This window comes from Podarcis melisellensis (genome assembly GCF_964234715.1).
Source record: "Podarcis melisellensis genome assembly, chromosome: 3".
NCBI classification, from domain to species: Eukaryota; Metazoa; Chordata; class Lepidosauria; order Squamata; family Lacertidae; genus Podarcis; species Podarcis melisellensis.
Window position 1 is genome coordinate 26,674,175 of NC_138530.1, and position 27,740 is coordinate 26,701,914.

At 45.1% G+C, this 27,740-nt stretch overlaps 1 protein-coding gene across 3 annotated transcripts in view; it reads right to left on the bottom strand.

Moving 5' to 3' along the window:
* The window catches only part of PTPN14 (protein tyrosine phosphatase non-receptor type 14), a 455,032-nt gene that overhangs the window by 362,494 nt on the left and 64,798 nt on the right, over positions 1 to 27,740 (bottom strand). For all 3 annotated transcript variants that reach the window (XM_081903739.1, XM_081903738.1, XM_081903737.1), the window contains exons 4-15: positions 26,189 to 26,286; positions 22,513 to 22,580; positions 18,413 to 18,483; positions 17,242 to 17,329; positions 16,211 to 16,299; positions 14,521 to 14,608; positions 12,686 to 12,768; positions 10,125 to 10,182; positions 9,437 to 9,515; positions 5,961 to 7,441; positions 3,085 to 3,228; positions 1,097 to 1,315 (exon numbers count right to left, since the gene is read on the bottom strand). In XM_081903739.1, coding sequence (XP_081759865.1) covers positions 1,097 to 1,315; positions 3,085 to 3,228; positions 5,961 to 7,441; positions 9,437 to 9,515; positions 10,125 to 10,182; positions 12,686 to 12,768; positions 14,521 to 14,608; positions 16,211 to 16,299; positions 17,242 to 17,329; positions 18,413 to 18,483; positions 22,513 to 22,580; positions 26,189 to 26,286 — 2,566 coding nt within the window. The remainder of the gene's footprint in view (positions 1 to 1,096; positions 1,316 to 3,084; positions 3,229 to 5,960; positions 7,442 to 9,436; positions 9,516 to 10,124; positions 10,183 to 12,685; positions 12,769 to 14,520; positions 14,609 to 16,210; positions 16,300 to 17,241; positions 17,330 to 18,412; positions 18,484 to 22,512; positions 22,581 to 26,188; positions 26,287 to 27,740) is intronic.

The window sequence follows — 27,740 nt, forward strand, 5'->3', positions numbered from 1 at the left end:
GTGCTTTGCAAGACGAAAAAACCGCAAGACGAAGAGACTCGCGGAACGGATTAGTTTCATCTTATGAGGCACCACTGTAATGATAATAATAATAATAATAATAATAATAATAATAATAATAATAATTTATTTATACCACACCCATCTGGCTGGGCTTCCCCAGCCAAATTTACTTGTACCAGGCATCTTTGTGCCTGCTCTGAGTGAATTATGAAAACCACAGTCCACACTGAGGTTTTTTCCCCCTAGCAGACTCACAAAATGTCCTCAAGGAAGCCTGCTGTCTTCGCTTACGAAAGAGGGACATAACAATGTGATCCTACTCATGTTTGCTCAGGGCCACTGGGAGGCTGCCATTCAGAAGAACATCATGGCAAACCGGAGATCAACCTGGCCCTATTCCCTGGTCACGGAGGGAGAAGCTGCACTTGGCTTCAGCCGACAGCTGCCCCAGGACTGCACAGCTGAAGGGCAGCACACCCTTGCCCCTGGCTTTGGCCGCGGGACTGAAGGAACCTGGACCCAGGAAGAACAGTATGGCAAAGGGAGACTAACGTGGCCACATTCATCAGCCAAAGAACAGAGCTTGCTTCCCCCTACCTTCCCTGCCAGAAATAACACTGGTGAACTGGGGCTCCGAGTTTGCTTTTTTCCTCCTCCCTCCCAAGTCCCTTTTCCCTTTGTGCTGTTGCCTCTACATTGTAAGCCTGAGGGAAGGGACCGTCCTATTAATGAATGCTTTCAGCTGCTTTGTGTGGCTGAAGAGCAGGGTAAAAAGAAAAGAAAAAAGAAAGAAAGCCTTGTGTCAGCCCAAGTTGAGTCACGGAATAAGGTTATTGTGAGGACGAAGAAAGGTTAAGGCGGGAGAGGCACTATTCATGTTTAAAAAATGTTTAACAAATTATAATTATTACAATCCTGTGACGACAGGCATGGATTGTATATAGGTTAATTGAGGCTGAGAAGAGTGTCTGGGGTCTGGCCAGCCTGGTGAGTTCACATCCCAGCACAGTTCACATCTGAACTCTGGCCTTCCAAGTTCCAGCCCAGCCTTCCTACCCACAAAGGAAGTTTCTTTCCTTCCCTCAGTATTTACCTTTATGTGTGAGGCGTTGATGTAGCCCGTGTTGTTTTCTTTGGTTGGGACGAGCTCCACGCGGTTCTCATCATACGGAATAACTTCTCGGACACGGTTACGCTCGGAGTTCTCCGGAAGCATCGCAGTGGTAAAGACCCCGTCTGCCTTCCTCTTTGGAATCTGCTCATATTCAGTGAACACCATCCCCTCTTCTAGCTTCCTCCTCAGGATTTTGCACTATTTTAAATTTAAAACAAAACAAAACAAAAACACAAAAGAGGGCATTCTATTCAAAAGTGATTCCTCATATAAAATACGGTCAAACCTCGTGTTACAGATGCTTCAAGGTGCGCGTTTTCGTGTTGAGCACTGTGCCAAACCCGGAAATACCAGAACGGGTTACTTCCGGGTTTTGGCGCTTGCGCATGCGCAAAAGTGCTAAATCATACTTTGCGCATGCGCAGAAGCACTGAATTGCGATCTGCACGTGCGCAGACGCGGTGCTGCAGATTGCGAACGCTGCGGGTTGCGAACATGCCTCCCACACGGATCACATTTGCAACCCGAGCGTCCACTGTACTACAGTTGCTTATCTTTCAATGATGAGATAAATAATCCGAGGAGCCCCCCCGAAAGAATGCTAAGGGTCGTCTATTTCTTCCATCTTGCCTGCATTAAACTCTCTACCAGAGTTACGTTCTCTATAGGGTGGGGTAGGGAGGTATTTTACAAATGACACCATAATGCAAAACTCCTGATAATCTATCCCACCTGTTTCACATAGAAGACATTTGGGAAAAAGTAGACACTTGAGGCCAAAGGACCATTCAAAGAACGAAGAGGTGAAATCAATAATCACCACATCCCCAATTACTTTCTCTGACTGTGACATGGGGGGGGGGCAGGGGGAGAGTGGAACCATTTTTAAAACCCTTTCATTTCCCAGGGGATGAAAAAAATTGCATGGTCCACCAGATCAAAATCTGGTGAGAGGTCTAGGAAGACCAGCAGGGCCAAATTGGCTGTGTTGACCTTTAGATGGAAATAGTCTGCAAAGGCCAGAGTCTCAGTCTTACAATGTAAGGACCTTTGGTCATGGGAACATCCTCGATGAACACTATACATTTCAAGCACATCCGATATTAGCATGATCACACACACATGTGCCACAAAATGACTCAAAAATGTCACAGAAAAGAGGGGAACAGGGCGGAGCAGGGTGTTTTCAGGCTTTTTCAATTGTGTTTCAAATATACGCAATTTCACTTGAACACGAAGTGCCTTGAAACGTAACCCCTGCATAAATTGGGAGTTGCCTGTACTCAAAGTTATGACCACAGCTAAATAATGATGGTGGTGCTTGATTGTGCAAACACTTCGTGAAAGACTTAAGGGCATTGAAGCTGTAACAGTGACAGCCAAATGGTTGCCAACACAGGAACCAAGGGAACTGGACATTGGGGCAACATTGTTCCTACAGTAGTGTCTAAATTTCAAGGGAAATGACAGCGCCGAGTGAAAGTCTGTGAAACCCTGGTGCACATTTGCACACGTGGGTGCGTCCATACTGTGTAAGTGAGAAAACAAAACCATTAACCCACTAACAAGTACTGTGGGTGTGCTGATAACAGTCAGTCTCCATTGATTTTACTTTTATCCTACAAAAACATGCTTATGGAACAACAAATGTCTACAGGTGTGTACATTTTCATTTATTCCAATACCCTTCGGTGCTTATGGAGACTTCTGTGGGCAAAATACTCTTCTGTTGTGAGGCAGAGGTTTTGCACAACGGCTCATGGCTGAGGTAAGATATGAATGAGCCAGCTCTGTCCCCAGTTACATGCAACCTCACGTTGCACCAGCCGTCTTATGCACAGTCGTGATTTCTGCAGCCGTGTGCTAACCGGGGCATTGCAATACATCACCTGGTTTTTAATACTTCAGAAGCCGTTGCCGACAGAAACCAAAATGGCGGCCCTTTGTTTTGCTAGTCCTATTCTTACCCGCTCATCCATTGGCACCTTGACTGCCTCATCCTGGCTGTCCTCAGGCACTGGAACTCGAGCGACTGAGAGACCGTTGAGCGCTGCCAACATCAAGGGCCTCTTCTGGGCCTCCAGGCCTGCCATCTTCTGTTTCTCTAGATACTTTTGGCAAGAAAAGGCATGCTTTCATCTCGGGGTGATTAGAAATAATGCCAGCAGAATGTTGGAATGCCTTTTTAATCTCCCACAAAATCTACAACTCCGGCCGAGGAGTGCAGATGACGGCCATTAGCAGAGCAAATCCAAATGCGTCTCCTAAACTTCCTATTATTTCCCCAGGGGGGCCTGTTCCTACATGAGTGCAGAGCTTTAATTTCAAAGGAACAGTCCCACGATACAGGGGACCTGCTATCAAAAACAGGCGTCTCTCTCTCTCTCTCTCTCTCCCTCCCACCCCCCTTGCGTGCTGTGTGTGTGTGTGTTTGTGTGTGTGTGTAAATGTTAGGCACAGAGTGAGCCGCATCAAGCAAGCCAAACAAACCACAAAGATGATACATAAGCCCAGGCTGGTGGCGGATTTTTAAACAGCATTGTTACATTGAAATTAGTACAATGGGCTCTGTTGAGCGTAAAGTGAATAAATACAGATCCAACGCCCACCCCACCTCCAATTCAAGAAAAGGCCAATTGGAAATGTTCCGTTGCCACCAGGTAGAGGTGTTGTGGAAGGCAGCAAAATTGTGACATGTAAAATGAGAACGTTTCAAAGCTCTAAAACGAGTTAAATTATTCTTTTGTGTGTTCGTTTTCCCCTGCCTCTAAATTTACTTCCAAATGTGGGTTCAACATTCAGAAGTACCATCAATCCTCCTAAAACTAAGGGCGAATAAAGCACTTTCTCGACCTACATTTTAATTGCTGTGTTTTAAACAGGACTGTTTTACTGCATATTTTAATTATGGCTTTTTTATAATAATAAAAAACCCAACACGCTTGTGCAATTGGTTTTTATACTTGTAAACCACTTAGAAGCTGGTTTCAGCATTTAGCAGCTTATTAATTTATTATTCTTAAGAAAAATAACAAATTGTTAATTTTCACTGCCTTCCCTCTGAATGGACTCTTCTGTGACCTTTTGAATGGCAAGGGTCACTGCCAATCGGGGAGCACCCAGCGGTGGCTCCACCCATAGTGTGTCCTCTGCCAATCACAGCTCCTTAGATGATTGATATTGGGGGAAGGCGCTCTTCTCGGCTCTGCAATCGCTCAGTGGGGCTAAGGAATAGCTGCAAGCCAAATCCAGGTGTTTCCAGGAAAGCTGCTCTTACGGCACTCCCCAAGCCTTATCGCTTCATCATCCTCTGTAGTTGGCAGGAGCATATAACTTGGGTGTTTCCAGATTAAGAGGCAATGCATTTCTGTCTAGTTGCTTCTGGCTGACCTGGAAACTGCATAAACTAAGGAATTATGCTCTTGGGAGTGGCTGTGGAAGAAAACCTTGCCCTAAAATGAATTAATATTCTTCAGTGTGGGTAGCTTTTGATGGTGAGGGGGGAGAGAGAGAGATTGGAAGTGAGATAATGACTTCAGCTATTTTGTATTTTTGTCTGTACTTGATGAAAGAGTCCAGGTCTCCTTCTGCTCCAGCCTCTCATTCAATGAAGTGTGTTAGGTTGAAATAAATAGAAGTTTAAAAGTTCTTCAAGGTGGTTGAATCTTTGTTTGCAAAGCCTCCTTACAAAATTACTTGTTCTGCCTTTAACTGTATTTGACAGAGGCTGAGTTCAAATGTAAACTGAGCCTGTGGTTTGTTTTAATAATTAGTTTTATTCTTCTTTCAACAAACCATCATTTAAACTAACTATAGTTTGTCCTTTTTGGATACAACGGTAAGTTCTGGTCAGTGAAAAACTGTAAAGGTGCTTCTATTTCCTCCTTGCAGTTGTGTATAGAGAGGAGAGGAGGAACATGCAAGTCCAAGGTTCATGTCTACTCATTCACATAATACTGAACTATGGTTTAGCATCATTCCTGAAACAGGACCAGTGGCTGAACCCAAGTATGCTCACAAACAATAGTTTGCTTGGAGCTGACAAACCAGGATCAAGGACCACAGTTTGAAGCTGCTTTGCAAACAAATAATTTGTGCTAATTCTGGTTTGTTGTTGAATTCACAGACAACTGACAAACCACAGTTAGGACCTCAAGAGGTTTCTGCACTATGGAGCTGGGAGTCAACTCATGATACTGAGTTCTGAGTGTGTGGGAAATGAAAATCAGACAAGCAGCTCCAAACCATGGCTGCCTATTGTATACTTCCTCAAACGATGGTGTGGCTTAATTATGGCTGGCACGCTGGCACAGTGCCTGAATCTGAATCATTACATGTGAAGCTCTTATACCTTAGAGGTATGATTAGGAGCTCTGAACCCAGCATGGCAGAACAACAAGAAGAAGGTATGCAACAGAGTCAAGTGCTGTGAACAGCACCTCGAGAATCTCAGCATCATTCTTTAAATTAAGTTTCTAGCCAGTATGATTACAATCTCAACTTTTACTAAAGCTACATTCTTGATCTGACTTCTTGACAGCCAACACGATTAAAGAACGGCGTTGACTTTACCTCTCCTTTTAAGACTGTCTAGTTCAGTGTTTCCCAAACTTGGGTCCCCAGCTCTTTTTGGACTACAATTCCCATCGTCCCTGACCACTGGTCCTGCTAGCTAGGGATGATGGGAGTTGTAGTCCAAAAACAGCTGAAGACCCAAGTTTGGGAAACACTGGTCTAGTCTTTCCATGGCTCTGCAAAACTTTTTTTTTTTTAATCTATTGTAGCAGTTCGATTCAGAGATTCCACTCCACCCCACCTGTGTGCTAATTGAAAATATACTTACCCTCATCTCTCTTTCTATGATACTGTCTTCAATCGAAAACATTTCCGACACGGGCCTCTCCTTCACTGGCTCTTTCTTGACTCTTTCCTTTACACTTGTCAGGTCCGGTTCAGAGATGGATGGGCCGAGCGAGGACCCATTGACTGACGCCTGATCAGTCCGAGATATGCTGATGGCTTTCGCAGGACCTGGCCTGACAGCCCTGGCTCGAGAGGCAGCCAGCAAAACGTTCGCCTGCTCATTCCTCAGGGCTCCGTTGCTGACGCTTTTCCTGGGGCCCGGATACTCAGGAGGAGGTTTGTTTGGTATCCTAGCCAAGGCGGCCTGCAGCTGAGCGCTGTACTCCACGTTTTCATGGAGCGCCGCCATGGAAGGCACCGATTCCGAAGCTTCTTCGTCCTCTTCACTTTCGCTGCTGTGTATCAGCATTGTGGCGTCCGAGAAGGTCTTCTTGTGGTGGTAGTGAGGGAGCTGCTGGACCTCGTGAGCCCTGGGAACCACTTCCTCCTGCTGCACCTGCTCGCGCAACGTGTTCCTGCGCGGCAGGGGGGCGTTGAGGCTCTTCAAAGCCATCGCCTCTATGCCGCGCACCATGTTGCTGATCACTTCCAAGCTGTGGCGCTTGTTGACGGCCGCGTGGTGCTTGACCGCCATAAGGGGCTCACTGACTTCCTGGAGAGATTGATGAACCACCGGGGAGCTGTCCTCTTGGAAAGTCTTTACCAGGAGCTGAACCTTGCGAGTGACCAGATCGGGGCTGCTGCCACTGACATACTTATGGCGGTGACTCGCGAGGTCGGGTGTGCTGGTGGCAGGACGGGGGCGCGGATACGGCGGCGGGGGCCTGAAAAGGTAGTTCTTTAATATGTGTGCCGTACCGCACCTCTGGTTGTTGGGGACTTGCATGTTGGCCAGTTCCGGGGTGCTAACAGTGTGGGAAATGGAACTGGCCGCTGCTTTCGTCTGTGCAGCGTTGATGGGGTTCACTTGCTCAGATGGCGCGGCGTGTTTTTTGTAAGTGCCCTGAGGTCCGTACGTAATGGCATAAGGAGGCCTTTCCCGGATCTCCGGTTGACTGTACACAAGGTCTTTGGGTTGGTTGTACGCATGGGTGTTCCCAATGTTGAGGTTCCTCAAGGACTGGCTCTGGCTGTCCGGGTGGACAACCCCCCTCTTCATCTGCCTCATGACCGTCTCATAGTCTGGCGTCGGCCTATAGGAAGGCACGATGATCGCGCTGTGCCTATGGCTGGGGATGTAGTCTGCTCTCATTATGTCGCTCCCGGGGATGCTGAGGTTGGAGGACACCGGAGAAGCCTGGATGAAGTTCTGCGAGTGGTTGAGAGAGTTCATGCTCTGGGCGCTGCACACGCTGCCGTTGGGAACGTTGCCGTTCAAGTAGCTGAAGTCCATCGCACACCTGTCCAAGCTGCTCTGAGATCTACAGTAAAACATATCTTCGTTTCCGTGAAAAATGCTGTCTGTGGGCAGGAGAAAGCGAGAAACGAATGAGAAACATCATGAGCAAACATTCTAAAGACAGTGGAGTAAGAGATGAGAATGTAAGGCGGGTCTTTTGGACTAGCAACCTGTTCTGACAGTGGCCAACCAATGCCTGTGGGGAGCCTGCAAACAGGAATGCAATTCCCAGCAAGGGAATTCAGAGGCATATTGGGTCTGACAGTGGAGGCAGAACATTGCCATCATGGCAAGTAGGAGAGGTAAAGGTAAAGGGACCCGTGACCATTAGGTCCAGTCATGACCGACTCTGGGGTTGCGGTGCTCATCTCGCTTTATTGGCCGAGGGAGCCGGTGTTTGTCCGCAGACAGCTTCCGGGTCATGTGGCCAGCATGACTAAGCCACTTCTGGCGAACCAGAGCAGCACAGGGAAACGCCGTTTACCTTCCCGCCGGAGCGGTACCTATTTATCTACTTGCAATTTGTGCTTTCAAAATGCTAGGTTGGCAGGAGCTGGGACCGAACAACGGGAGCTCACCCCGTCGCAGGGATTCAAACTGCCGACCTTCCGATCGGCAAGCCCTAGGCTCTGTGGTTTAACCCACAGCGCCACCCGCGTCCCTTAAGCAGGAGAGAGGGCCTTCCAAAACTCTGATGACGACATCGCCGTCCTGCCTGCACAAGCAGGGTCTCCCCACTGCTAGCTATGGAAGGGGAAAGGAGCCCAATGCACTCGTGGAGCCGGCCATAGTCAGGAAGAAGAATGTGTTCAGCAGGGAAAGAGCTACAAATCACTTCCTCTTCCATTAAGAAAATGCCAATGTCGTCACAAGCCAGCAGACTCTTGCAGGCAAATGACTCTTAATGTGCACACGGATTGCCCATCCCTGCCAATCACAGGGAGACATCCCTCCCAACACAGGAGACTTTCTATAGGCACATCACCCCAGATGTGTGAAGCAAACTGTCTCACCTCCTCCACCACACCTTGTTTATGTAAACAGGAAGCCTGCTTGCTCATCTTAACACACATGGCGCTGGATTAGGGGTACTCAGCCATATTACTGTAATACTGAGTGTAGTGAAATTTGTTGGTGGGGAGAGGATGCAAAATAGTGGGTTAGAATTAGAAATCAGCAAAACAGTGTGGTGGAATTAGAAGCTCTCGGCCTCTAGAGCAGGCAGAAATGACAGTGCAGAAATAGTAATGATCAGGAATAGTCTCTCCTCTAACCCACCCTCTCCTGTCAGACTCCTGCCATTTAAAAATATACTTTCTCTCTCTCTCTCTCTCTCTCTCTCTCTCTCTCTCTCTCTCTCTCCAGCTTTGGATTCGGACCGGCCGCTTAGGGGGAGAAATACACTCCTATTTGAAAGGGGTGGTATTTTTTCCCCTGACCATTAAGCCAAAGCTTGGTGGGACAGCATATACTGCTTAAACAGGGGGCCATTTCAGCACAGTAGCCACGAGATTCAACTACTAACCAGGAGGTCTCTGGTTTCAATCTCACACCTGCCACAAGCCAAGTTGTTGGCCTTAGTACAGACATGGGGAACTTTTGGCTCTCCAGATGTTGCTAAACTACAATTCCCATCAGCCCCTGGGAGCGTGGCTGATGGCCAGGGATGGCAGGGGATGTAGTTTGGAGCAATATTTGGAGAGCCAAGGGTTCTCCACACCAGCCTTACAGCAAGGCACCGTCTCTTTCTTGTGGATGTGTAACCATATTGTCCTGCCCTACAGGTTTATTAGGCAGGTAAGTGAGATCAAGTTTGTGAAGTGCTTTGAAAAATCTAGGCAGGCTATACGTGAACAAGTGGGATCTGTAACAAAATGTTGCAGCATGGAAGGTCCCAGACACTCTTTCCCCCCTCCCTTCCACGTTCCATTCCTTCTTCTCTCTACTCCCAGCAGCAGCCTGTCAGCATGACTATCGCTTGACGACTTAATAGCCCTATCAATGTATTATTTACTATTGCTGCTGTTGTTTTTAGTCATAGTATTTGTGATAAATACCTTGTGAATTGTGAGTTTCCGTGTAGTGCTCTCCACACTGGAGGTGCATAGGTGGCATAATAAATGGGTGTTGCCTTGGCTAAAATGCAAAAAGAAAAGAAAAATGCAATTTGACACAGAGTTATAGGAAACAGTCTTCTCATGAATCAGAATCCTTGGTCCAGCTAGGTCAATATTGCCTACACTGACTGGCAGCTGCTTCCCAGGTTTCAGGCAGGGAAACTCTCCAAGCCATACCTGGAGCTGCCAGTGTTTGTACCTGGGATATAGCTCAACCACTGAGCTATGGCCCTTCCCCAAATATTCACATCCCCCCCCCCCAAAGAAAACATTTAATGACAGGGGCCTTCTACTGACTTTTCAAGTAATCTTTCCACAAAACTATACTAGTATAGTATAGTATAGTATAGTATAGTATAGTATAGTATAGTATAGTATAACTATACTACAGATGAGGCACAGGCAAACTCGCCCCCCCCCGATGTTTTGGGACTACAACTCCCATCATCCCTGACCACTGGTCCTGTTAGCTAGGGATGATGGGAGCTGTAGTCCCAAAACATCTGGAGGCCTGAGTTTGCCTATGCCTGCTATAGATTTCTGTAGTTATAAAAAGAGCTCTAGATTTCTTTTCCCCCACTCCCTCGGTGCTTGTTGTTTAGCTTGTCACTTATCCCAAGATATTTACCAAGGATGATCGACTCCAGGTGGGCCGCCGCCTAATAGGAGGGGGGGAATTTGATTGTCTGTGGGAGGAAAAAAAATGAAGGGGGATTTTAAAAATAAAATCATTTTGAATAAGAATGTACACATCATACTGTTAACTTCCAGTGTTTCGTATGCGTGGTATTGGGGAGTATCTGGAAGGAGGGACCCCAGAAATATGTCCTGTGACAGGAACTCTGAATAAATGATATTGGCAAAATACGAGCTATGGGAAAGGCTTAAATGAGAGGCCTTTGGGTAAGCCAGTGGGGTAAGCTTAGGGTGTGTAAAAAAAATTATCCTGAAAATGCAAGGAGGAGAGGAATGCAAGGGAAAGAACTAAAGCAATTTGAGAAATGAGGTCTGGGAACACAAGACTGTTCAACGTGGTTTAGCCAAGGAAGAAAACAAGAATCTGGGAGCAAGCAAGTCACTCAAGAGGCAATGCACACAGACAAGCCAAGAGAGGAAGTATTAAATAAGTGCTGGGCATGATGCTAGAATAGCGGGATGCATGGCGGGAGAACTTAAGAAGAAATTATGCTAGAACGGAGGAAGAGAGCAAATGAAAGAGAAAAGCATTCACAAGACAGAGCAGGAGTAAAGTGCTTACGTGTAGAGAAGAAAGGTGGAATTTCTCCTCTTATAGTTTCTGATCTGGTGAACGACGTTATGTGCAATTAGAAAATAAGACAGACAAGAAGAAATGCGAACAACAGAGCCATTTTCAAAAAAGCACAGACCAGAGGGGAAAAAGGTTTTCGGCTAGCAATCACAGGCCTTGAATAGTTTTCTAAGAGAACGATTAAACCCGTGTCTTTATTGATTTTTGAAGGCATCGCCCATGCCTTAGGCAAGGCTGCAAAGGCAGTCAACCACAACCCAAATGGAAATGGAAGTACAAAATGGAAATACAGCATAAAACACAACAAAACTAGAAAAAGATGAGAGAGACCAAATAATATAACCTGGCAACTGATAAGTGGAAGCAGGGCAAAGCCATCTTGCAGCCGCCATGAACATTTATAAATGGGAATAGAAGGGGCAGGGAACGGCAGCCCAGAGAACATTCTCTGTGGCAACTCCTAAATTGTGGAACTCCCTCCTCACAGAGGCCCATCTAGCAACATCGTTATATGGATTCCACTGACTGCTGAAGACATCGCTTTGGCCTTGGCCTTTGGCAGTTCAGGTATTTTTGTGGGACATACCTCTTCAGTATTGTTTGATCTATAACGCGCTGCTGTTGCATGGAATTGACTCACACCCTGTGATTGCTATCTGAGGCCTTTCTCTGTGCACGTCCTCCACGGGAAGTTCAGAGGGCAGCAACACAAGAATGGGGTTTTTCATTGGTAGCTCCCCACTTGTGGAATGCTCTCCTCAGAGTGACTTGCCTGGAACCTTCTTTGTCTAGTTTTAGGTACGAGGCAAACATTTTCCTTTTCGCTTGGGCTTTTTGGTCCTTAGCATGAAGGCTTTTAAAGTACAGTGGACCTTCCAGATACAAATTTAATTCATTCCGGGGGTCCATGCGAACCCCGACAATTTTGCAAGAAGAGGCGCTGTTTCTCCACACACACGAGGCACACAGAGCACTTCCCTGCATGCGCGGGCGGCAAAACCTGGAAGTATACACTTCTGGCTTTGCCGCATTCGCAACCCGAAAATTATGTTACCCGAAGGTAACGTAACCCAAGGGGCCACTCTATTTGTGTCCTCTTTTGCTGATGCATGGTCTGCTAGACCTGTCTTTTAGGTTTTCATTTATAGGGTTTGTTGCAAATGGTGTTACTATTTCTGCTGAGTTTGCACATCGCTCTGAGTTATTTTTATAAGTAAAGTAACTAAAAAATAATAATAACAATAATAGCAATAATAATAGCTCAGCTTGGTTTTATAAACTGTTTTCCTTCTTTTAATTGTACGATTGTACGGCTATAAACAACCCTGGTTGACACATGGAGATCTGCACATTGTCACGATGCATCCCAAATTATAAGATTATAATTATATTTTCTTTCTTATCTTATAATCTTAGAAGGTTGGATAATCTTAGTAGGGGAATGGCTGTGACAACCACAAAGGGGTCCCTGCACTTCTGAATATGCCACTAGACCACTGGCAGCCGCCTTGCGTGTGCCACTGCCCACTTCTGGCCGGACGTTCATCTATCAGAGGTGCTGTAGCTGCGTCTGATATAGCAGATCCTGCCCCTAGGGGAGGGTTGGTCTCCACGGTTTCCCAAGGTCCTTTTCAACTCTCCCATCGCAACCAGTGTGTTTCGGATTGCGGCTACCCTTTCATCCTAAAATGAGCCTCTAAGTTTACAATCGAGAAAGCAAGCATCATTTTTGCAGGCCTTTCCTTCGATTTCTGAACTAGAGCAATGTTTCCCTTTGCTGTGTTTCTGCAGGCGAGGGTGTGGGAGAAGGCAGGTGGGGAACAAATAATAAAAAATGGCCTCCAAAAGCCTAAACCGAAATGAGGTCGCTTCACATTTCACGAGCAGAAGCCAGAACTGGAAAAGGGGAAAGTACTCACTCTGTGCAGATGTTGTTTTGCTTGTAAAACTTGTGCTTTGCAGCAAACAGCCGTGAAATATACTTGGCATTTTCAAGGTCGTCCTTTAAAAAGTTGAAAGGGTGGAGGGGGCAGGGAGACAAGGGAATGCAGGAAAAACACTTAATTACACTGTGACTAGCATAGCAAAGGGTTATGTAATGGTGAACGCGCTCCTCTGAAATATTCAGTAGGAATAATGCTTTGCTCAGAAACACACAGGCACAAATGCCAGCATAATTCCCCATATCATAATTCAAGAGAGATGCTAATGCAAACTAGTCACACCATTGGGGACCAGAGGAGAGAAGTCCAATGGCAAAATGGTGACAAGGGTCAAACCTAAGTCTTCAAGCCCTGTTTCCTGGAAGCATCAGGCTTGACATGGTGCAAAGCAAGAGGCTGAGCTACAGCCACCAATGGTTTGATCCAGCAAGGCTTTTCTCGTGAGAAATCGAATGGGGTTTCTTTTAAAAGACCAATATCTGATTTAAAAGGTAAAAGTTAGGTCCAGTCGTGGATGACTCTGGGGTTGCGCGCTCAACTCGCTCTATAGGCCGAGGGAGCCGGTGTTTGTGGCCAGCATGACTAAGCCACTTCTGGCGAACCAGAGCAGCGCACGGAAACACTGTTTATCTTCCCGCCAGAGCGGTACCTATTTATCTACTTGCACTTGACGTGCTTTTGAACTGCTAGGTGGGCAGGAGCTGGGACCGAGTAACGGGAGCTCACCCCATTGCGGGGATTCGAACCGCCAACCTTCTGATCGGCAGGACCTAGGCTCTGTGGTTTAGACCACAGTGCCACCTGCATCCTTAATATCTGATTTACAGGAGGTTAAAGAGAAGCATCAGGGCACAGCAATGAAGCCCATCCTATGAGGTCCGCAAGGCGTTTGGTTGCCCACTGGTAAAAATAAAATTAAAAAATGGACTAGATGGATTCTGGACTCAGCCTGCAAGGCAGTTCTTTTGTTGCTACAAAACTCGGTAATACTGGTGGCTAACAATTAGGGTTGTGCACAGTTCCCCTGACCCAATCCAGAACCCTGGATTATTATTATAATTTATTAAATTTGTTTACCGCCCTTCATCCGACGATCACAGGACAGTTTCCAATATGAAAACACAAAAATACATACCATAATCACAAATAAAAACACACACACACCCAATTTAAATGGCCATAGATCAAGTTGAGCCACCTTGGATTGGCCCCGAATCAATCCATGACTTGGAGCTCATGTTTAATTATGATTGGGAGGAGGGGTGGAGGAAGAAGCAGAGACTCCCTCCGAACAGAGAGCACGAAGGTTCGATCCTGCTGGGTGCTTCTTTGCAATCACCTTCCATATGGGAAAGATAGTTGCAAAAGTAGCGCAGCCCGCTGGGTCAAATCCTCCACTCATCAGCTGGTGAGCGGAGGATTCAATCTGTTTTGCCGACACGTTCCCTGTTGAGAACACACCAGTGAAGCAGACCCCTGCAGCTTTGCCATCTGATGTGCTGCCTCCTGACACCTCGGATCACTCTGGGCAGTCTGACTTGATCCAAGGCTGTCTCAACCTAACTTTGCCCAAGCCCTGTGCCGGCCAGGCTTGAGCTGAATCCAGTGCACAGCCTACTAACAACCTCAGTTATCATTCACTGCAATCCCTTTCCAAGTTCCTGGGGTGGGGTTGATCTCACGGAAGTTAAAATGGCACATTGGGAAATCGTCTGTAAGAATCCATCACACTTAAAACGGATACAATGAAGATCCTGTGGTTGGAAGGGGGAAAAAAACCCTTAAGGCTGATCTTTTAATGCTTTGCTTACTGTATGAAAGAGCACAGTTTCTTCTTTGTTGAGCAGCTCCACAGCAATGGAAGACTTGTTGTGTGTTATATTCCCGATATCATTCCACCTGTGGAGAAGCAAGTTTGCTGAAACAGACATGCCATTGCCAAACAGCCAGAGTTGTCATGATTCTTTCAGTACAAGGAGAATGTTCAGCAACTGTTTGGCTCAATCAAGCCTCTCCCTGCTTTTAGCTTGTGAAAATTATTATCAATGACCTGGCTGCATGTACAGAGTAATCACCTAAGAAGCAAATGTAAATGCTTCTTTGCCTCCAACCAATTCATGTTAATGGTTCTGCAGATGGGAATGCTACGCAGCCAGTGTAGTAAAGTGGTTAGTAGGTGGGATGAGGACCTTAGGAGACCAGGGTTCAAGTCCTCATCAGCCACGAAGCTTCCCTTGTAACCCTGGCCTGACTACCTCATAGGAGAGGGAGAATCACCTGTACTCCCTTGAACTCTTTGGAGGAAACATAGTATATAAATGCAACAATGAATAAATAGCTAAAATAAAACACATTGTTTTAGGAGGGGAAACAGCTGAAACACAAACGGATGTGTTGCGTTTATCACTTTGAAAAAAAATAATAACCTCCTTTTTTGTGTGCAAACTCATGGCCTATAACGAAATACAAACAGGCCTGTATCCAACCCTGCTGTTCTGCTAGAGCAGTGAACTAGTCCCACTTGGAGCAAAAAAGAAGTATGAGCAGCTCTCAGCCATCACCAAACGTTTTCCCATCTATCTATATTTATCATCTATCATCTATCTATCTATCTATCTAATCTATCTATCTATCTATCTAATCTATCTATCTATCTATCTATCTATCATCTATCATCTATCTATCTATCTATCTATCTATCTATCTATCTATCATCTATATCTATCTATCTATCTATCTATCTATCTATCTAATCTATCTATCTATCTATCTATCTATCATCTATCTATCTATCTATCTATCTATCTATCTATCTATCTATCATCTATCTATCTATCTATCTATCTATCATCTATATCTATCTATCTATCTATCTATCTATCATCTATCTATCTATCTATCTATCTATCTATCTATCTATCTATCTATCTATCATCTATCTATATCTATCTATCTATCTATCTATCTATCTATCTATCTATCTATCTATCATCTATCTATCTATCTATCATCTATCTATATCTATCTATCTATCTATCTATCTATCTATCTATCTATCTATCTATCTATCTATCTATCTATCATCTATCTATCTATCATCTATCATCTATCATCTATCTATCATCTCCAGGTAACAAAAAAGAACATATAGAAGAAGTTAGTTGGTGTCATCAAAGGAGGACATTCCATAATGTCTGTGCCACAACTGAAATGGTCCTATGCTGGATCTCTGTTTATGAAGGCTCCAGAACAGAACCTCAAACTAGGTTTGAGAGCCTCTGGAACAGTGTGGGAGGTAGTACTGGGAACAGGAGCCAGGCAGAGGCAAAATAAATCCTCCCTCTCCATTTCAGTGGAATCTCTTTTGTCAGTGGGATCCCATCATTGGATTAAACTGAATAAAACTGGGTTGGATCCAGTTTTAACCCATCCAGCCAAGTTGATGGAAATCAAGCTAGCTTTGGATTGGTCAGACACAAAGTTTCCTGATCATGTTTTTACCTGTAGATCACTGTGGGCCTTCCCATTCTGTTCTTGACAAAAATCCCCATGCAGTAGATTCCAAGGTGCATGTCATTTCCTTGATTGTCCTACATGAATAATAATAAAAAATGTAAATGTTCAAATTTTAATTATACCAAACCTTGAAACAGCAGCAATCACAATATAAAGGAAAAAAAGGAGAGAAAACCCAACCCCCAACAAAATCCAATTTCTTATCTAGATGCCTTTTGCATCAGATATTTCAGGCTGAACAAACCTCCCATGAGAATATCTGCACCGCTGATGGAATGGACATATATCACGTATCAAGATTGAATCCACAAGGCCGCTTGCTTCTTTCATATAAAAAATTCAAAATATTCAAAAGAAGTATCACCAGAGGTACAATGGAGCAATATTAGAAGCAAGGACCTCGCTGTGTCTCAGAACGAAGCACAATTTGAATAACTTCTAATTGTGTTTTTCTCTGGATCCACCAGAGAAGTGTGGAGTTAGCTCTTACAGCAATGCAAACATTGTCACCAAACACTACAAAAGAGAATGGATTAGAGAATTGATTTGCCACAGCGCAGAACTTTAAACCTTTGATTTCTGTCAGTTGTCCAAAAGGCTCGACATGGAATACTGCATCAATTTCTGGTTTCCGGTGCAAAAATCAGTAACTTTGATGCAGGCTGTCACAAGATTCAGAACACAAGCGAGGAGCCAAATTGTTTATTTCCTTCTGTCCCTTCAGGCGAAACAGACAGTTGTCCAGATTCTTCAAATCAGCTGAAGCTGAGACAAGGGCAGATCTTCAGCTGAGATGTGCCTTAGGGTAGAACTCAGATTGCCCCTGGCAGATAAAGCTGCAGAATACCACAAACAATGAATGGGTGGGAGGTGGAGCGGGTGGAGGCCGACTTTGAAAGCTAAAAACTGCAATGTTTTGACTTATTCTGCAAGCTGGTTGCAAGCTGTTCAGGACGTTTCATATTTTCCTAATACAATAAAAGGCCTCAGTTGGAAATTAAGTTGGAGTTCCTTACCTTCACAGGGAAGCTTTCCTGCCCAAACCCATCTAGTCGTTCTACTTCACTGATGTATAGGAATTCTGCATCCGCTGCAGAGATGCCACTGTAAATCGAGTTAAGAGAAATACGGCTCAGGGTTGCCCAGAGGACCAAAGATTCTAGGATGAACCCTTGGAATTTGCTAACTTAGAATTATATAGGGGTATCCAACACTTAGAAGGCTAGTTTTGTGTCCTCCATATGCTCTTGAACTACACTGCCCATCATCCCTGACCATTTGCCATGTTGGGCAGGGTGGGATCCGATGAGAGTTGGAGTCCAGCGACATCAGGAGAATGGTACATTGGGTGCCCTAGATTGTAGGACAACGATAACATTCAAAGGCCAAAATAGTTTGGGCAACCCTCCTGTCCCCCAAACTTAAACCTAGGCTATCCAGATCTCATCAAAAACAGTCTGAAACTGAAAATGAGCAAACTCAAAGGAAAGTTTATAGTCATGCAAAAATGGTACCACCCAGTCACTATCTGTTGCTAGTATTGGCTACTGACTGGAATTAAGCTATTCTCTCTCAACCTCAGCACCTGCTGTCAGCAATAGATAACAGCCCCAGCCTTCACCAGACACAAGTGCATTCCGGTGCATGTGTAGCATCACAGTGCTCAAAAATAATTAGCAAGCACAATTTCCTGTAAAGGGACCCCTGACCCTTGGGACCAGTCATGGCCGACTCTGGGGTTGCGGTGCTCATCTCGCTTTATTGGCCGAGGGAGCCAGAGTACAGCTTCTGGGTCATGTGGCCAGCATGACTAAGCCGTTTCTGGCGAACCAGAGCAGCACACGGAAACGCCGTATGTATTTCCTGTATGTAATCATGCTTCTGGGAAACTTACAAGGCAGGCATGAAAGCAACAGTGTTTCCTCTGTTGATTATCCCCAGCATCTCCTCGTCAGAAGTCCACTGCCTTTGAACTTGCCAGGTCCATTTTGTTACAATGGCTGATAGGCAAGGAGTCACCCTTTCCCTAAGAGATGTCATTCCAGACCATATCAAAGCCATTGGCCAAAGCAGAAACACAGGTTGCAGGAAATAGCACCGCAGGCTAAACCTACTCCAGAAACAGTTGATAACGAAGGAAGGCAAACTGCCTTCTCTGAGCAACACACTGACATTTGGGGGTCTCACCTGTGTTTTGTGTGCACCTTGGCTACTTTGTCAGTCAGCTCCTTCAGGGCTGCTTCGTCTTGGATCCAGTCCTAGAAAGACGGAAATAAAACGATGATCAAGGAGTTGGAGCAACTTCCCTAGAGGCAAAGGTTGCCATATTCAGTGCTTTATTCATTTAGAAAAAAGGTAAGTGGTAACATGACATAGGTGTGTACAGTTATGCATTGTGTAAAGAAAGTGGGCAAACCCATTGTCTTCCCTCTTGCATAGCAATATAATGTTATACAGTAGATTTGGGTGGACCACCACCATCCCGAACCCTAGAAACCCTGCATTCTGAGGTGGTAGAGTCCTTCCAGAACTACAACATCATTCTCTTGTAGATGAAAGCTCAGCTTGGAAGCCGCCCAGCACGCAGCCTACAAACTATCTGGTATAACAGAGACTACTGAGCAAAAGAAAGAAAGAAAAAGTGCTTACAGAGCAAACTCTTTCATAGAACCCATCCAAGCAAACCATTCGTTTTGCAAGAAAGGGTACAGGTAATTAAACTGACCCATTAATAACACAGGAAGCTGCCTTATAGCAAGACACACAATTCCATGCTCTCCCAGGTTTCAGATACGACTCTTTCCTAGTTCTATTTGGGAACACTAGAAATGTAACCTGGGACTTAAGAGCATAACAAGAGCCCTGCTGGATCAGGCCAAAGACCCATCTAGTATAATGTCCTGTTCTCACAGTGGCCAACCAGGAAACTATGGGAAGCCCATGCTCAGGACCTGAGCACAGCAGGAATATCTCCACTTGGGATTCCCAGCATACTGCCTCTGACAGTGGCTGTAGCCAATGACAGACTTATCCTTCTTTTGCATGCAAACCTATCATTACCACTGAGCCTCAGATCTTCATCAGAGAGGGGGATTCCTCTCCAATATAGACACAATCTCCCTTTCAAATGAAATATACCTTAGGGGTATTCTATTGCACAGAAAAACATAAAATAATACTGAGAGAAAAACAGCTTATTAGCTCCAAAAGGGAATCGCTAAGAAACTCTAAGGAAAATAATGCAGGAAAGAAAAGCTAAGTTTATGTCTGCTACGTACTTAGGGTTTTGAGATCAAAAGCTTTGCTGCCGGTTCTGTTTTAAAAAAATATGCAGTCCAATACATTTGTGATCTCAACAGTTAGGGGGAGAAAGGTTGTCTACATTGTAAACACGGTTTGCGTGTGGCACGGGTTATCTTTTAAAATCATCCGGTGCAATAGTACAAAATGGAATCTGCTCATAATTTCAAAGTTGAAAAGAAAAAGAAAAAAAGAAAAAAAAGCCATCAAACTCTGAGTGATTATTTTGGAATGCCTCAAGGCTGTGTGTATGTATACTTAACCAAACTGCCTTCGTTCTTGCTCACTGGGGGCCTCCCCGTAATATTTGTTCCTGACACTGAAAAATGTGAAAGCGGTAGCGTGCTAATGAAAAATGGCATGCTACGTGCCTGTACACAGCTGCACACCTGCAAGGCGTTCTGTGTACATAACTTTGTTCTTTTCACCGCTGAAGAAATGCCATTTGACACATATTGTAGCTGCACAAGATCAAACACAGTCCGAAGGCAGCAACCTTTCACCGGTTCTCAAGTTTGCTATTCCCCCTCCCCCCCCCCACTCGCAAGAAACACCTTACCCGCCAGCAAAGTCTTTGGTCCATTGACTATGCAGTTAATAAGGGCTTACTATTAGCCAATTAAGTAAACTATCCCATGCGGACATCTAACTCTTTCCAGTGGGTGGACACCGTTAAAAAGCCAGACAGGATGAAGGTACCAATTACAGCGTCAAGTTTGGATGTGGGGAACCTTCCTTCAAATATCCAGTTAGCTATTACACTGAACGACAGATTACACGTGCTCATAGCACTATTTTAGCTTCCCAGTACTCCCACAAAGTAGACTTATGTATGCGTAACCCAGAGTAATGAGATGAAACTCCCTGCCAAGTGTGTGAACAAAAGAAGGGCCCTGCAGGATCAGGCCAAAGGCCCATCTAGTACAAAATGCTGTTTCCACAGTGGTCAGTCAGGTGCATATGGGAGGCTGACAAGCAGGAGATGAGCACAACATGGTTCTCCTGATCGTGAGCCCCAGCAACTGTTACCTGTGAGGCATACTGCTTCTGATACTGAAGGTAATAGAACCATTAGCAGCTATTGACAGCCTTATCCTTCATGAATCTGTCTAATCCCCCTTTAAAGTTGGCCATTGGTACGTCCCGGGGAAGCAGATTTCAGAAGCCAAACTATGCACTGGGTGAAGAAGTACCATCTTTTGTCTGTTCTGAATCTACCACCTGAACAAGGTTCTGGAGCGAGTGGTCGCAGACCAGATCCAGGCGCTTTGAGAAGAAACTGATTTCCTGGACCCATTTCAGTTGGGGTTTAGGCCCAGTTTTGGCACAGAAACTGAACTGCTTTGGTTGCCCTATATGATGAACTCTGTTGAGTGAGAGACAAGGGAAACATGCCCCTGTTAATTCTTCTTGGCCTCTCAGTGGCTTTTGATACCATCAACCATGGTATCCTTCTGGAGTGACTGTCCGAACTAGGGATGGGTGGCACTGCTTTGTGGTGGTTCCAATCCTACTTGGATGGTCGTTCCCAAAAGGCTTTGCTTGGGGAATGCTTTTCAGCCCCATGGCACTGTCAATTTGCGGTTCTGCAGGGCTCAATCCTATCCCCCATGTTGTTTAACATCTACATGAAGCCGCTGGGTGGGGTTATCTGGAGGTTTGGGGTACGTTGTCAGCAGTATGCTGATGACACTCAGCTCTATTTCTACTTTACATCTGCAGGTGAGGCAGTGGAAATGCTGGACCAGTGTCTTGCATCGGTAATGGACTGGATGAGAGCCAACAAACTGAAACTCAATCCAGATAAGACTGAAGCACTGTTAGTGGGTGGTTCCCTAGACCGGATGGGTGGGAGATTGCCTGCTCTTGATGGGGTTACACTTCCTCTGAAGGAGCAGGTTATTAGCTTGTGGGTACTCCTAGATCAGGGGTCAGCAAACTTACCGCGCCTCAAGCCGGTGTCTCCAGCACCGATTGTGCAGCGGGCCAGAGGGCAGGGGAGCGCGTGCCCATACGCGTGCGCAAATGCTATTTTCAGTGCACTTCCAGGTTGGAGGAGCACCGTAAATAGCTTGTGCGCATGTGCACAGGCCTCCTCCGACCTGGATGTGCACTGCAATTAATGCTTGCACATGCGCAAATAACGCTTGCGCACACGCACAAGCTATTTCTGGTGCTCCTCTGACCCGGAAGTGGGCAGCCACACAGCACAGTGCTGGTAAGAGTGGCCGGTGGCAGCGGGCGGCGAGGGTCGCCGCGGGCCAAATAAACGAGGCCCTCGGGCCTTATCCAGCCCGTGGGCCTTAGTTTGGGGACCCCTGTCCTAGATCCTTTGCTGTCACTCCAGTATATGAAGTGAAAGGTCAGTTTTTGCTCCTCTTCAGTTGTGTCCCAGGAAGGCCCACTTGACCAGGGAGGAGGCAGTGACTGGTGTACGTGCGCAGGCAGGGCTTGGGAGGAAGGGTTTCTGGAAGGGGTGGGGCTTTTAGGCTTTTGTGGGAAGTGGCCATCAATATACAGTAAGCCCTCAACTCAGATGGAGGTTACATTCCAGGGATCGCACCTAAAGACAAAATTGTGTGTAGTCAAAACAAAATGGGTGCAACAGTGGGTGGTATTGCCAGTCTTTTCTCCCAGACACCAGCCCCATTTCCATTTTTATTAAATTTGCCAAGCGCATAAAGTTGAATGCGCACAAATTAAACGTGCGTCAATTGCGAGCTTACTATAGTCCAAGGTAGAAAGAGACAACAAGCACTTTTCTCCACTGACTTCTTGAAATTTGCTGAAGGTCACAACGGATCACTTAACGAGCAGAGCTTGGGTGGCCATTTGTCATGTCTGCTTTAGTTGAAGTTCCTGCATTGCTGGTGGTTGTATTAGATAGCCGTCAGGTTCCCTTCCAACTTTACAATTCTATTATTCTATGAAGCAGGAAAAGTCTACATGCAAAAGGTGGAATGAAAGATCAAGGTGTATGAACTCACCATAGGAAACAATACATATTCCCGGAGAAAATCATGAGATGCAAATTGATGGAAGTCTCCAAAATCAGCTGGAGAGGAAAGAGGAAGAGAAAATTAACCCGCAAACCACATTAGCTCAGCGCTCCCTGCACATGAAACTCTCAATCTCGAACAGATACAAAAATGTTTAACATGCAGCGAACTGGGATGTCCAATGCAAATATGAGAGCATGGTGTCAATCTGTGACTTAGAAGGAAAAACCCAATACACCCTACCAAAGGAAAGACCTTTTCTCACCAAAGGATATTTTATTCTTTTAGTAAAAAAAAACCCTTATTTAACTTAAACACAGATTGCTTGATTCCTCCCAATTAAACACTGCCATGGAATCCATTTGGATGAAGAACAGTTTAAAACTATTTTAAACAAACTAAAACAAAGCATGCATACATACACACAGGACCAAAAATGTTCTGTTTTCATCACTTATATTTCTAAAATACTGCAAAAAGGAACAGCTTGGGGGTGTTTCCCAATTAGGATGATGTCATCCTCTTGATCACAGATCAACAGATCACAGATCTGAGGTAGGGTTTGTGGGTTATTTTTATACCTGGCTTTCATTGTCATGAGTGTAGCCCCCTCACCTCTCTTTCTCTTACTGACACACATACACACAGAGAGACACCCCCATATTTGTGACCCACCAAACACAGTTAATCAGGAGCTTGATAATCTTATCATTATGTCTTAGAACACATACTATAAATGGGGCTTGCTAAACCCCTTGCAGGTTGTTAAGACAAAGACGATGGTCTGTGTTCAGCTTATCACAAATCTCTTCAGGTCAGTATGATAGTATGCAAGCCCTCTCTTGTCCTACTCTGAAAAATGGGACACGGGTGGCACTGAGGTCTAAATCACTGAGCCTCTTGCTGATTAGAAGGCCAGTGGTTCAAATCCATTCAATGGGATGAGCTCCTATTGCTCTGTCCCAGCTTCTGCCAACCTAGCAGTTTGAAAGCATAACAGTGCAAGTAGATAAATAGGTACTGCTGCGGTGGGAAGGTAAATGGCGTTTCTGTGTGCTCTGGCACTTGTTACGGTGTTCCGTTGCGCCAGAAGCAGTTTAGTCATGCTGGGCACATGACCTGGAAAGCTGTCTGTCAGCCTGAAAGCGAGATGAGCGCCACAACCCCATAGTTGCCTTTGACTGGACTTAACCGTCCAGGGGTCATTTACCTTTACCTTTTACCTACTCTGAAAAACAGTTAAGTTTTCTGAGCGTTTCTGTTGAGAAGCTGGCAATGGAAGATCCAACCCTTCTAGGCGAGATGGATGAAAATCCTGCCCGTATGTCAAAGTTGCAAGGTGAACTCTAGCAGAAATGTTCTTTCTGTAACATCTCGAAGGTTGCAGAATTCTTTTACTCATTATTTCTAGCAGTTTCGATATCTTTTTATTAACTTATGCAAAAACTTTTCTTCCAGTCATGAGCATTGGGCATTGGATTTTAAATTCTGGTTGTGGGTTGCTCTACATATGTGCTTACTCCGTTAGGGATGGGAGTGACTGAACAGGGCTTTTTATGTATTCAGCACATAACATCATGCAAATAATTGTATTCATTTTTCAGATGTTTTGGAATTGGGAGAATGAGGGTAGAAGTATTTCCTGAAGGCTATAATACTGTCTGTAAAAGACTCTCCCACCTACACCGCTTCATTTTAACAGAGAGAAATATTGCCCAAGAGCTCTTGCTTTCTTTTATTTGAATCAGATCAAACACTGCTGAAAAGGTTCTCAAGATGCTGGAAATTCCCCTCGCAAATTACACTAGTCAAATATTCTTGCAAAGCCTTCAAGACAATTTCATATGATTACTGGGTGCCAAAAATGCTGTTTCATTTCATTTCACATTATAAATGTGTGTTTACTTCTAAACTAGAGAACACAAGCAGATAAGAAACTGTGCATGTAACTCTTTTTATTTTTAAAAAAATCTGCACACAAACTTTTAAAACACACACACACACATTTAAATGAAGCAGGGGGGAACCTGTAGGAATTCCCTATGTCACTTTTCAATCAAGGACAATGGGGGGACAGGGGAAAACTGTAACTGATTGTACATTTGTTCCTATATTTTAATTTTTTTTAAAAAAAAAGGTTATGCAGAAAATGAACAATGTGAGCACATAAGGCTTTTTGAATGCCTACAACACTGGAACAATAAAACACATTCTATCTCAGTCCACAGTCACAGTAAGCTTTTGGAGCTATGCCCTGAGAAAAAACCGGCTTAGTTTGGCTGTAATGAGAAACAATGATTTTCTATTATGAGAATGAGCTGTGGTGAACCTTGGTCTCATGCAGTCATCCTCGCATCTCCTCCCTTCCACTTCTGATTTTTAAACTAACCACAGTTTCCTATTATGTGCTAACTGTGGCTTGTTCAGACTATGATTAATGAGAACAAGTCAGAATCTGGAACCACTTTGATCCTGATTGGCTATCATTAAAATCACAGATTAAACAAACCAGTTTCCCGAGTCAGACATCTTGGGGAACTCTGGTTAGTTTAAAACAGGGGTGCCTAACCTGTGGTCCTCCAGATGTTGCTGGACCATCAGCCTCAGTCAACAGGGTCAATAGCCAGGAATGATGGGGTTTGTAATCTAACAACATCTGGAGGGCCACAACTTGGCCAATCATGATGTAAAACTACTACTCTCCATCCCTAGGTTATGAAACAGAAAAGGGGAAAGTGGAAGCAGAAGTACACTCATTCATTTAGTAGGAAACCATGGTTTACCCACTAAAGGAACTAGACTACTGTTAGCTAGTCACAATCTACAACAGTAGCTGCAGGGTAGGCGGGGACTGGATAAGGTCCGTGGGACTTGTTTATCCGGCCTGCGGCGACCCCTACCACTGCCCACCGCTGCCCGCTCTTACTGGTGCAGCGCGGGGACCCACTTCTGGGTCGGAGGAGCACCAGAAATAGCTTGTGCACATGCGCACGGGCCTCCTCCAACCCGGATGTGCACTGGAAATAGTGTTTGCGCACGTGTGGGTGCGTGCTTCTTCGATCCACCGCGCGATCGTCACTCAAGACACTGGCCCGAGGCAAGGAAAGCTTGGACCCCTGGCCTAAGAGCATCAGGTGAGAAAGCACGAGTTATGGTTTCAAGGCCTGTTCCTAAAATGATTTCCCCCTCTGTTTCAACATTTGTTCACTCTCAATATTTGCAGTGTAACTTCCAGCTAACCAGGATGGGCAGCTACATAATGAGAAAGAGAGAGAGAAAGAGAGAGAGACAGACAGACAGAGAAAAAAATACAGTGGCTAGAATGTTAAACTGCACTTCCCAATTTAAATGACATGTTTCAATCTCATGCAATAGTCCTGGGAATCTCCACCCAAGGAAATGTTGCGAAATAAATTTCTAACACTTACAGTTATGCCAGGAATTATTTATTGGGGGCTGAATTCCATACGTATACTATTTCCAAATTATAAAGTGGCACTTAAAAAAATGTCAGTCAGTGGCTGTCATCTGAAATATTTTGAATCAAGCCAGCTACCACGCTGAGCAGGTTGCCACATCTAGTCTACAGTAACTGGAACTTATTCCTGTTGCAGTCAAATAAGCAGATAATATGAGAAAGAGTGAGCAGGTGAGTTTGCCGTACCTTGAACCGCCAAGGCAGCTAACTTGATCCCATGTTCCCGTGAAGATCGCAATCGTCCATCAAGAACATCTTTTTTTACCTGCAGGTAATACTGATACCTGTAAACAAGAGATACAGCAAAATGAAACCAACAGTATCTACACTTGGGATTCCCCTCACCCCACCCCGAAAGAACAAAGAGATTGCTGGGCAATTACATTTATACCCACACATTCTACATGGTTTGCTGTGCATTTGAACCAGAGGGCGAGTGAGAGAAATACCTGTTCTAAATTCCAGGATTCTCAACTGCATGCAGAGCCTAAATAGCAGACTCCTATGCATGTTTCCCCAGGCTCCCTTATGGTCAACGGGACTTACTCTTGCCTTTTCCTGCTGTGATATATCAAAATCCAACCAACACACGGCAGCTAAAAAAGCCAATGCAATTCTGGGCTGCATCAATAGGAGTATAGCATCTAGATCAATGGAAGTAATAGTGCCACTGTATTCTGCTCTGGTCAGACCTCACCTGGAGTACTGTGTCCAATTCTGGGCACCACAGTTCAAGAAGGACACTGACAAACTGGAACGTGTCCAGAGGAGGGCAACCAAAATGGTCAAAGGCCTGGAAAAGATGCCTTATGAGGAACGGCTAAGGAAGCTGGGCATGTTTAGCCTGGAGAAGAGGAGGTTAAGGGGTGATATGATAGCCATGTTCAAATATATAAAAGGATGTCACATAGAGGAGGGAGAAAGGTTGTTTTCTGCTGCTCCAGAGAAGCGGACATGGAGCAATGGATCCAAACTACAAGAAAGAAGATTCCACCTAAACATTAGGAAGAACTTCCTGACAGTAAGAGCTGTTCGACAGTGGAATTTGCTGCCAAGGAGTGTGGTGGAGTCTCCTTCTTTGGAGGTCTTTAAGCAGAGGCTTGACAACCATATGTCAGGAGTGCTCTGATGGCGTTTCCTGCTTGGCAGGGGGTTGGACTCGATGGCCCTTGTGGTCTCTTCCAACTCTATGATTCTATGATTCTACAGTGCTCCTCCAGATACAGTCCTCCAGATACAGGTTGAAGTAGCTTCGGGCTGAGTGTTTTCGGGTTGCGCTCCGCAGAGACCCGGAAGTAACAGAATGCGTTACTTATGGGTTTCGCCACTCGCACATGCGCAGATGCTCAAAATGATGTCACGTGCATGCGTGGAAGCGGCAAATTGTGACATGCTCATGCACAGACGCGGGTTGCGTTCTGCTCTGGATGCAAAAGGGGCTCTGGAACAGATCCCGTTCGCAGCCAGAGTTACCACTGTAGTCTGCTTCATAAGCATTCCTCCTGATTTACTTTCACAAAGGCTTGTGTGGAGGTTGTACCCACTGAGCATTCATTCTAATACAGGTGCATGGGAGTTATATAACAATGAGCATTCATCATTCTCCTCCCTGTTCTGTTTACAGTGGTACCTTGGTTCTCAAACTTAATCCGTTCCGGAAGTCTGCAAACCTAAAATTTCCAGTATGTGCTTGAATCTGACCCTGAAAATACTGACAGTCTGGAGGCTGCTAATAATA